The sequence below is a fragment of the Oratosquilla oratoria genome, chromosome 6 (assembly GCF_046742065.1).
Source record: "Oratosquilla oratoria isolate Oo_2021 chromosome 6, ASM4674206v1, whole genome shotgun sequence".
NCBI lineage: Eukaryota > Metazoa > Arthropoda > Malacostraca > Stomatopoda > Squillidae > Oratosquilla > Oratosquilla oratoria.
In genome coordinates, this window is record NC_134782.1 from 9,781,175 (window position 1) to 9,793,674 (window position 12,500).

General features: G+C 39.6%; 1 protein-coding gene across 1 annotated transcript in view; it reads right to left on the minus strand.

Annotated features, from left to right (window-relative positions):
• Positions 1-6,911: 6,911 nt before the first annotated feature.
• The window catches only part of LOC143025926 (protein FAM200C-like), an 11,416-nt gene continuing 5,827 nt past the window's right edge, over positions 6,912-12,500 (minus strand). The window contains exon 3 of the mRNA XM_076185909.1: positions 6,912-7,397. Within this exon, the coding sequence (XP_076042024.1) occupies positions 6,912-7,397 (486 nt within the window). The remainder of the gene's footprint in view (positions 7,398-12,500) is intronic.

The following is a 12,500-nucleotide window of genomic DNA, read 5'->3' on the forward strand; positions in this document are numbered from 1 at the left end:
TCTGTTCCTCTCCTAATCATCTCAATCAAAACCTTCCCATTACACTCAACAAACTGATCCCTCTGAAAATACTACACTCACACTTGTCCTCTTTCCCTTTGCAAAACGGAACTATACAGGCACTAATCCAGTCCTCCGGCACTCTACCCTCTTTTAGACAAACATCAAACAACCTCACTAGCCAGTCCACTATTAATGTATCTCCCTTCTTCAGACACTCCGCATGACACCCATTTCACCTAGGTGCCTTATCTGTTGTCATCTTTTTCAGAGCTACTTGTACCTCATCTCTTCTTACTTCTACTCCATTTTCCTCTCCCATCACCATCATTTTCTTGGTGCCTCCCACTGCTACCAGCAATTCCTCCCTATCCTCCTTCACATTCAACAGCTCTCTAAAAAACTCTGCCATCTTCCCCTTACCACCGCCCCTTCCGTTGAGATCAGTTCATCTGCACTTTTTACCTTTTCTTCTCTACTTGACTCACCTCCCCTTCCTCTCTTGGTTTCCTTTCAGAACATATCTTTTTGCTTTCAAAGATTTTCGTCATACTCCTCCCAATCTTACAACTGCTCTCCCTTTTGCTTCCTTTATCTTTTGCTTTTTTTATTTTTTATTATACCTCTCACATTTTTATCCCATCCTACTTTGCAACCAGTCCCTGAATACTCGCTTCTTCTTTTCTATTACCCTCTTCACTTCATCATTCTACCACTCACTACCCTTTCTTATATCCCCTCCCATCCTCCTTATTCCTCGTACCACCTTTGCACATTTTGTCACTTCCTCCTTGAAACACTCTCATTCTTCTTCCACATATTTGCACTCTATCCTTCACCACCTCCCACACTTCTCTCAGCTTCTACTCCTACTCCCTTTCCTTCTCATTTAAACAATTTGCTCTAAGCGCCTCTCTACCTTCCGCCCTTTTCCTCTTTCTCCATCTATTCTCCACTGTCAATATACCTTCCACCAAAAAATGATCTGATATTCCTCCGTTCTCTCCCCTAAGAACATGTACATCCAAAACTTTTCCTACCTTTTTCCTGGATACCACTACATAGTACATTAATGTCTTATCAACCACCCTTCCACCAACCACCCTCTCCCATGAATACGTATGCTTGATTTTCTTCCAAAATACTGTGTTAGCTATCATAAACTCTCTTAATATATCTCCACCATTAACTCTCCACTATGATTTTTACCTGGCACTCCACCCTTCACAACAACTCCATCTATTGGTTCATCCCCTACTCTAGCATTGAGATCTTTCGATACCACTATATTGATATTCCTTCCAAAACTCTCTACGCTCCCCTTTTCCTCTACACTCTTCTCACTACCAGAACAATATGCGCTTACAAAGACCTACATCTTCCTTCCCAGTTTCACTTTCATCCACACTAACACCACCACTCGCTTACGTACCTCCTCATTTACTAGTAGAGCCAACCTCTCCTTTCTTTGTCCTCTCCTCACTCCCGACACCCTACCCACTACACTCCCAAATTCAAAAACACCCCTCCCTTTTAATTTAGACTCACTTAATGCCAACACATTCATCTTCCTTCTCATAAACATTCTGTCTATCTCCTCCACGTACATTAAAAGATCCAAACCTTAGGATTCTGGATGGAAAACTCCTCCCAGACCATCTTATGCCTTGACTTCTCACAAGAATGTACCCATAAGGCTAGTACCACACTCCGTCCCGTTTTAGCCGCCTTTACGACCCAGCTACTGCACAGTTTAAACCACACAATAACATGCAGCCAATATCCCAGACGGGTAAAAATGAATAAATACATACTTAGAAATAAATAGCTTAGAATTCGATTCTCATTGGACGTATTGCTCAACTAACCCCACCTCCTACTACAATGGAGCTTGTTGATTGGCTAGCTGACAGACCAGTGTTTTGATGCAGCGTCTTAGTCCAACTAAAGTGCCTCAGAGATAAATAAAATAGCCTAATGGCTGTCAAAATAATATAGAAAAAATCCCACTCGGTGCGGGAGTGATTTACAGAAAACTTAAGAAGTAAAATTGAAAGAAATTCAAAATTTGTGAGTTTAGCTGTCGTCTTCAGCGAAGGTCAAGTTCGGGAGAGCCGACTGTGTACAGTCACGACAAAACTTTGGGCCCAATCAGTTTTTATTGTACAAAATTTAGATTCTTAGTCTGACAGCTTTTCTTTTATATATTTGACAAAATCACTTTACTGTAAGCTAAACACTACATAGAAAAGTATATCACGTACTCTACAAAAAAAAAATATTCGTGTCGTCAGAACTGTAGCGTGGGTCAAAATTTTTGCTTGTGACTGTGAACATATCTTGGAGATATACACCCGCATATGAACATGTACACACAAAAACACTCACGAGCCCACCCTTGCTCCCTGCATCAGTGATTCAACAAAATTCTGTCTGGTAATATTATATTTAATGGAAGTTTTCTGCTAAGTAATGCGGTTTGAAAGAACCTCCGGGGTCGTGAGGGAAAGAAGCAAATCGCGCCTTCATCTGGCACAAACTCAAGGACAGTCTCTCCTTCCACGATACACATACACACGAACCCACACAAACACACACACACACACACACACACACACACACACACACACACACACACACACACACACACACACACACACACACCTTTGCACCAGGTGCAATTATGGAGCACTATATTCTACTCCCACTGGCTTCCCAAGCCAATATGACGTTAATGGTCTTAGCTAGGCTCCTCCTGGCGTAAAGTTTCCATCACACCGGGGATAAATGACCAGAGCTGGGCGCGTTACCACAGGACAGATAGTGCGATACCGAAGAATCTTTGGTGCATTTCCGTCAATGCGTTACCGATTTTAATTTCCTTAGAGTGGTCCGCGTTACTGCCTATATGTATATGTATATATATATATATATATACCCCACACCCCACCCCCACCCTACCCACCCCCACACGGAGTTCGACCACAGTCTCATCCTCTCCTCCGGTGAACCATGTCCGGCTACATAAGGACATAAGAATGAAGGAGACTGCAAGAGAACATAAGGCCTACACTAGGCAGTTCCATGTCCATGACCACTTGTCATCCCTATCCATAAGGTTGTCTAACCGTTTCCTAAAACAACCGATAGTTTCAGCACTCACTACGTCACGGTTACTAAGTTGATTCCATTCGTTGACCACCCTATTAGTAAACCAATTCTTGCCTATTTCCTTCTTAAATCTAAAATTGTCCAGTCTAAATCCATCACTGCGAGCCATGCCCTGTTGTCTTAATATGATGACCTCGTTTGCGTCACCCTTGTTAAAGCCTTTGCATGAGTGAGGTCATACGTGTCTGAAGAATATCACTGATGTTGAGCGGTCGATGATGCACAATCAGACTTTCCCTGCCACATAATATCTACTCACTTAATAGCAACTGTCACCGTTGCCCTCGTTTTGCCCTCTACTCTTCTAAATATGATATACGTATTTGTTATAACCACGTTTGCCGTTGATAATATCATCTCTAGATATAGGCGTAATAAATTTATCAAATCAAATCAAATCATCTCTAGATAATAACGCAACCATTACTGGCGTATATGACTCATGATAATGTGCAGTAACAGTGACAAGGATGAAAGTATCAATGTGCCAGTTCCTTATTAAAGGTACCTTTTCCTCGGTGGGATGATTAGTCTACTACCACAGCATCTAATGGATGACGCGCCTCCTACTACCTGGCATCCTATTTGGGTAAACGCGTTGGTTGTAGGTTCGGTTAAAATGATTATCAGCCTCGTCCTTTGCAGCTCGAAGCAAAACAGCCCCATTCAAGAAACAAAGAGTTGACGCTCTAGATAATCGTCTGACGATCATCATTGAGCCATGAACGATCACCGTTGAGCAATAATCGCACCGAGTTAAATGTACTTGAGGATCTTGAGCAGGCAGAGCTTATGCCTATGAATACCACTGCGGATGGTCGATACTTACAGGACGCATGGTGGCGATGTAGGGAGGCTACGATTGATGTTCAGGAGGCAATGGAGAAGCTGCTGAACAACGCTGGTTGTCCTAAGCAATGCTGAGAGTTCGATGTCAGTCGTGCAAATACACAACGAGATCAGGCAATGGAAATTCCTGCCATCGGAGTTTATATACTTGCCGAACGGCGGCAGGAGGAGGGGGAGACGAGGAGAAGGGAGGGGAGGGGGGGAGAGAATAGCTAAAGGGAATACGTGGCGACCGGGGAAACGGGGAAGTTTGATAAAAAATAAATGACGCGGCGATGAAGAGACATGTAGGACGGCGTGGAAAAAAAAGGATATTGCCAGACAGAAAAAATCAAATTTGGAGTAAGATATATTTGAGGTGTAACTACCTTTAGGAGCTTGTGCAAATAATGCCTCATATGTATTTTTTTTTTGGGGGAGGGGTGTATTGAATGCTATTAGAGACACATCTAGGCCGTCATTAGGAACAATTTTTATGGTTTCTGAAGCTATGGTGAAGAGGGCAAATGGGTGTTGGACGATGAAGACTGTACATCCGTTGGAGATGTTATTTTCGTTGAAGATGTTGGAAAACTCACTAAAGGAGAAAAATTCATCATTCTTGCCGATAAATGAGGTGGAGACTTGGCTTGTGTTGAAGGATGTGTTACGATCCTTATGAGTGTTGGCAGAAACAATGTGTCTTCTACATTGTACACATTTTAAGATTTACCAGAACGACAAGACTCCGGGCAAATTCATTACACTGATTATTTGGATTTCGTGACTTCGCATACAACGTATTGTGCATCGGTGACAAAACAGTAGTGTCAATATTGACATTACTTCCACATGTCAGTCGGAGAAGAAATAGATATGTCTCTTATGGAGAGATGACTGTAGTAAGGTTAATATCTCCACGACTTGAGGCGTTATCACATTGAGCTGATTTTCCTTCGACTGTTGAAGCAGATTTGCAGCTTTCGGGAAGGAATGTGATATACTAGAGGAAAATAATTGTCTTCTAGCATATCAAATAATATTCTATGCACTTGTGTTGAAAAGACAAAATAGTTTGCCATAGTGATTTTTCGACGGAAAAAGTTCTGGAGGTAGGTGACACCGCCGACTAATCGGAGGTTGGAGGAAAAATAGCCCAGTTTGATAACCTTATTTAGAAAAGCGGAGAGATCCGGGCCACCTCATCTAAGTTTTCGACAGTTCATTCGTTCCCTTATGCTATTTCAATTCTTACTCTGTGTCTGAGTGATTTTATTCAGTTGAGGAAAACCTCAAGGATCAGATCAGTGATTCTTAACCTTCTCCACTGTATGCACCCTATTTCAGATCATCAGTCATTTCTTACCCTCCCCTGAATTACTGAAGTACAAAAAAAATGCTGAAATACAAATAATATGTCATGTATATTAATAATAAAATCACACTTTTTTATCTTTATGAACAAATCTTACATTTTTTGTGTGACATAAATCTAGAGTACTTATATTAGTAAAATTGAAAGTACATTATTTGCCTGTATTGCGCGGCTCGCCTTGTGACTTTGTTTCTGCTGTTTTTCTCTATGATGACATCAAGTCTTGGTGACTTTGTACTGAGAAGTAGTAGTAGTAGTACAGGGCAGGATAGGTAAGATGGGGTAGGGGGGAGGGGGGATTTGGAGGGTTAGTGTTAGGAAAGAATGAAATGGAAGGAAGTTAGAGTTATGATAGGTGCGGGGCAGACCCACTTAATCGTTTTTTTTTTTTTTTTTTTTTTTTTTTTTACTGAGTGAATGCTACTCGCATGTCATGTTCAGAATTCAGCCGGTTTCTGCTCTTCGTTTGATGTGAAGCATGGAAGAAAATATCTGTTCACACTAGTAAGTGGTCGCAAAAGGTACTAGCACTTCGAGAGGTTTTTTTTTTTTTTCCTTTCTTTTTTTTTTTTTTTTTTTTTTTTTTTTTTTTTTTTTTTTTTTCTTTTTTTGCTAGTTTTTTTTTTTTTTTTTTTTTTTGCTAGTTTAGCTGAGAAACCCAGAGGTGCTCCACTTGACCAATGGTGAACTCCGTTTAGGTACCACGACTGCTTCTCAGGTCGATGAGATCTTTCTTGATGTCGTAGGTATCATCAACATCTTCTAGATTCTGCCTGAGTGTGTTCAGGATCCATTTGTCACAGGATTGTAGCTCGCCACGCATAAAATAGCTCTCAAATGAAGTACACAGCATCTACACGCGTTCAGCTTTTTTTTTTTTTTTTTTTTTTTTTCTTTTGCAACAAAGTCTGGGTGCAGGTAATCATCTCCCGTGACTACGACTTCCAGGCTGGGGAAATTTCCCAATTTCCCCATTTTTACAAGCCTCATCCACAAGGCTAGTTTTTTTAAAGCAGTCAGTTTCTCAATTGCAATCACAATGTTAAGTCTAGGGTTGGGTCTATGTACATGTAATTGTGCTTGTACTTGGATTTACGTAAATTTTATGTACTTTTACTTGTACTTACACCCAAACTACTTGAGAAATACAAGTACATTTTATTTAATAAAAAAAAAATTATATGGCTTCTAGCAAATTTTGTGATGATATTATTGGGTAAATACGTACACTGAGTGTTATGCTATTGTGGTTTAATATAGGATAAAGGAGTATAATTATGTAGCGTGTTCTTGATCCACTTCCTCATGAAGTGACTGAAACAATCTATGATTTAGAGCACGGCTACGAATAAAGTTAACAGCCTTAACACAAACGTGGCGATGAAGAAAGCAGCGAGTAATTTTCAGGTCAGGAATTTATTTTCTAATCAGTGCAGCAAATTCGGAACAACTGTCCATCGTGGCTGGCGCACCGTCGGCATATATCAGACCAATACTGTCAAAGTGAAGTTTGTTTCTTCTAAAGATCTCTTGTTTATCACACATCTTCATCTTGCGCTTTTGTATTGAGGGACTCACAGAAGAGAATACTTTTGTTATTTTTTTCTCCTTCATGTACTGCATTACTGTTATTAGCTGACAACAGTTTTTGGATATATGTTGACTGATCCACTTGTAGGCTAAGCTGAACTGGACTAGCCTTAATGTCCGCTACAACTTGCTCCAGGATACCCTCACTCACGTCAGTGATTCGGTTAAGGATCACATCATTGGATAAAGACATTTGCTGCAGTTTCTTCTCAGCTTTCCTGACGAGAAGAACCTTGGCCATTACAAAGGCACACGGCTTGATCAGTTCTTCGCCAAATGTATGGGGTTTCTTTGACTTAGCAGTTTGATATGCAACTTGATAAGAAGCACATAGTAAAGGTTTCGCTGTTAGCGAGAACATGTATATCGGCGGTGTGCCAGTCTGATCAAACTTAGCTCTTTGGTTCTTGTCACAATGGCAAATCTTGCTTCCCTGCCAAAATGTCTGTTCTTGAAATGTTCATCAAGCTTTGATGGCTGACTGATTCCGGACTGAATGAAGGGATTATCACATTAGGTTATTTTTCCTCCGACTGTTGAAAGAAATTTGCAGCCCGCAGTTTTTGGGAAGGCATCTGATATGCTGGGGGAGGGAAAAGTGATCTTCCTCCGTGATATTAAATTATATTTTGTGTAAATTGTTGCGAAAGCAAAAAAGATTGCCATAGTGATTTTGCGGTGGATTTTTTTTTTTTTTTTTTTTTAATGGGTGGTATCGCAGATTATTTGGAGGTTGTAGGAAAGATAGTTCAGTGTGATAACCCCTGAAGACATAAAGATTCCGAATTCGCCCAGAATAAAGACCATAAAGTGCGTCAGTTTTGAAGGGGGTTCCAATCGCATCTTAGAAATGCTCAAGAATTCCAGCATATTTAGTCGGTGAATATCATGTTTTCTTGATCTGTAAAGAGATTAAAAAGAAGGGGAGAGAGAGAGAGAGAGATAGAGAGATAGAGAGAGAGAGAGAGAGAGAGAGAGAGAGAGAGAGAGAGAGAGAGAGAGAGAGAGAGAGAGGGAGGGAGAGAGAGAGAGAGAGAGAGAGAGAGAGAGAGAGAGAGAGAGAGAGAGAGAGAGAGAGAGAGAGAGGGAGAGAGAGAGAGAGAGAGAGAGAGAGAGAGAGAGAGAGAGAGAGAGAGAGAGAGAGAGAGAGAGAGAGAGAGAGAGAGAGAGAGAGAGAGAGAGAGAGAGAGAGAGAGAGAGAGAGAGAGAGAGAGAGAGAGAGAGAGAGAGAGAGAGAGAGAGAGAGAGAGAGAGAGAGAGAGAGAGAGAGAGAGAGAGCGAGGGAGAGAGATTAAGATTTAAGCTCTATTTGCGAATTACCCAGATAAACCTAACCTAAATATAAATGTTGTTGGACCTACGACAGAATGCGCTGATTATAACTTACACACTTTAATTCTATTTTTCATCATTTATCATAGCAAAGCGTATAATTAACCAAAAACAAGCTGAGCTTTGAACTAAGCCGCCAAAGCGATGGAATTTGAGTTTTTTTCATCGTATTTCATGTTTCTTTTATCCAGATTTTCTCAATTTCTTTCAAAGGTCAAGGACTCTATAAATATACACATTTGTTGTTGTTGTTGTTGTCCTCTTCCATGTGTGGTCACGTACTTGAAGTAAATCAAGATTGGAATTGGAACTTGGGCTTCGATACTAAAAGACAGTGAAAGTATACATGATGATGGTGAGGATGGTGATGACTGTGCTGCTGTTGGTCGTGATGATGATGAATATGATGATGATGATGATGATGATGATGATGATGATGATGATGATGATGATGATGATGATGATGATGATGATGATGATGATGATGATGATGATGATGATGATGATGATGATGATGATGATGATGATGATGATGATGATGATGATGATGATGATGATGATGATGATGATGATGATGATGATGATGATGATGATGATGATGATGATGATGATGATGATGATGATGATGATGATGATGATGATGATGATGATGATGATGATGATGATGATGATGATGATGATGTGATGATGATGATGATGATGATGATGATGATGATGATGATGATGATGATGATGATGATGATGATGATGATGATGATGATGATGATGATGATGATGATGATGATGATGATGATGATGATGATGATGATGATGATGATGATGATGATGATGATGATGATGATGATGCCAATGTAAATGATAATGGCCGTGAGTGAGAGAACGAGAGAATATAAGTATTTTTAGTATTTTGTCTGCGATAACCACCCCATCAAAGGTTTTAACAAGGGTGATGCAAACAAGGTCATCATATTAAAACAACAGGGCAGGACTCGCAGTAATGGTTATAAACTGGACAAATTTAGATTTGAAAAGGAAATAGGCAAGAATTGGTTTACTAATAGGGTGGTCGACGAATGGAATAAACTTAGTAACCATGTAGTAAGTGCTGAAACTATCAGTTGTTTTAAGAAACGATTAGACAACTTTATGGATGGGGATGACAGATGATGATGGATACGGAGCTGCCTAGTGTAGGCCTTATGGTCTCTTGCAGTCTCCTTCATTCTTATGTTCTTGTGTTCTTATGTAGACAATATCGCCCTAAATCCATTATCACACTGGGTTGTTTTTCTTCCGACTTTTGGAGCAGATTTGCAGCTCCCAGCTTTCGGGAAGGAGTATAATATGCTGGAAGAAATTAATTTTCCTCCAGCGTATGAAATGCTGTCTACGTATGTATTTTTGTTGAGAAAACGAAATAGTTTGCCACAGTAGTTTCACGGCGGAAAAAGGCCTGGAGGTGGGCGGTACCGCCGATTAATCGGAGGTCGGAGGAAAAATAGCTGAGGTGGGCACGATTCGAAAAAGTTTATGTCCGATCAGCGATTACCGGAAGAAAAAAAAAAAAAGAAAAAAAAAAAGACGTTGACTTGAATTACTCGCAAATCGCTTTAAAATTTCGGCAGTCCGATTATTGCGATTATCCGATTCGCTTTGGCGGGGCTTAGTCCGATTCGAAATTGTGAATCCGATTAATCGAAAAATCGGGCTTCCGAATCGGACCTCCCACCTCTGAAGACTAGTTCCCAATTGTGAAAGATTACTGTGGGTCTGGTCCGTAGGGGAGCCACAAATTCACTTAAATATCGGCTATATTAAATTTATCCTGCTGACATCCCAAACGCAGGGAGAGAGAGAGAGAAGAAAGAGGCTAGAGAGAGAAAGAGGAGACATTATCAACTTTGGTGGTTTTGGGCAGAGAGATATTGTTGGAGGAAAGAGATTTAGGGGAGAGGAGGAAGGGAGATAATACCAATGGAGAAGGAAGGCTATTCACCTTCCATTGATGGAGAAAATTGTTCTCCATCCTAGTGAGGAGAAGGACAATGATAATGGTGAGGAGCCTGCCCAGGGCAGAGAGAAATAGCATCGTTCGAGAGAAAAGGTAGATTTGGAGTAGATGGTGAGGAGTCATGGTTGAATTGGAACTGGTGGGAAGAAAGAAATCGAGCGAAAATTGAATACATATATACATATATATATATATGTATATATATATATATATGTATATATATATATGTGTATATTTATACATATATATATACATATACATTATATATAATATATATATATATATATGTTTATATATATATAAATAATGTATATGTATATATATACATATCTATACATATATACATATATATATGTTATATATATATATATTTATATATATATATGTGTGTGTGTATATATATATATATGTATATATATATCTATATATATATATACATATATATGTATGTAAGGTGGGGTGAATAATTTAGAAGTTTTTTTTTTAAGATTGTAGGCCTTCAAACGTGGTAGTGGTGGTGGTGGTGGGGGAAATTTTCCGGGAATTTCCAAATTGCACACTCTCCCTGCACAGGGAGACAGCGAGAGTTGCACAATGCGTTCTCCCCAAAATTGACAAACGATCACCAGACAGGATCCCAAACAACTCGCTCTTCTGGACGAAGGACGCATGCCTTTGCCACATCCTTCTACACTCAGAAACCTTCGCCTATCCGACCTTTGTGGGTCTGTGTTCCGTAAAATTGTTGTAGGAATGTATTTTTATATAAATAATTTACGGCGAAGGACAACGTCACGTCTTAGATCAACAAATCGAGGATAATCTACTACAGTTCCCTAAGACAAGACACTACGGTAATTGGGCAGAGATTTTTGTACTTTGCAACAATACATCTACATTCTAAATGCGATGTCTATGTTCTAATGTTAGCTTAGGATTGTATAGGATGGATGATTTTATTATTGATATAATTTTGACTAATTCAGCAAGCAGTAGAGAGCCTGGGAAAGTGATAGGTGTGAATTGATATCAGAATTTGGTACTGTAATGTATCTGGTTTCATACATTACAGTACCAAACTCTATTATCAATTCACACCTAGACACTTTTCTCCTAAAAGCGGGCATTAAAATAGCCAGGGCATTAGGTAACAAAGTAGGACATTTGGTAATACGTAGCTACAATAATCCCACTAACGAAAACAGCGTTGTTTATAAAATCCCGTGTAAAAGCTGTCCCTCTTCATATTTTGGTGAATCTGGTCGCGGAGTTAATAAAAGGATAAATGAACATAAAAATGACGTAAAAGCCCATAGATCATCTAACTCCATAGTAATGCATGAGGATAAACATTGCCACTTTGCAGACTGGAACAACACAACCGTATTAAATAAAGGATCATCCAAGAAACTAAAGAAGACAATTGAGGCAGCATACATTAACACTAATAACAACATTAACCATGGAGAAGGCTTTATATGTCTAGCAAAAGCCCCAAGTTTATTAATGATAAAAGAATACGCAAATAAATTAACAAGCTCTCCGAAGCGTCCCATGAGATGACCCGTCCATGTATGAAATTTCCTGTTATGTTTGAGTTGTTAGCTTTGTGATCAAGGCCCTGCGGGTCGAAACGTTAAAGCGTGAAATTCTCCCATTACTCCTCGTCTGCTTCCTCCACCTTCAGTCTTATTTGTCATAATATAGTCAACATATGTATGTATTTGTATTGCTCCAGATTGGACGATATTATCTTCTAAGCTACTCCTAGTATTTATGTATCTATGTAGAAACTGTTTCTTTGCATCCTTTAGACGTGTAGTTTTTCTAGATTTAAGAACATAAGAAAGTGGGAGACTGCAAGAGACCATAAGCCCTACACTAGGCAGTTTCATCTCTATAACCAACTATCATCCCTATCCATCTATCCATAAAGTTATCTAATCTTCTCTTAAAGCAACCAATTGTTTCAACGCTTAATACATCAATACTAAGTTTATTCCATTCGTTAGCCACTTTGGGAAACAAGTTCGCGCCTCTTTCCTCCTTATACCCAAATTTGTCCAACTTAAATCTATCACTACGAGTCGTGCCCTGTTGTCTTGATATGATGACCTTGCCTGAATAATCCGTGCCATAGCCCTTGATCCATCTGAATACCTTTATTAGATCCCCTACTCTTCGTCCTTCCAG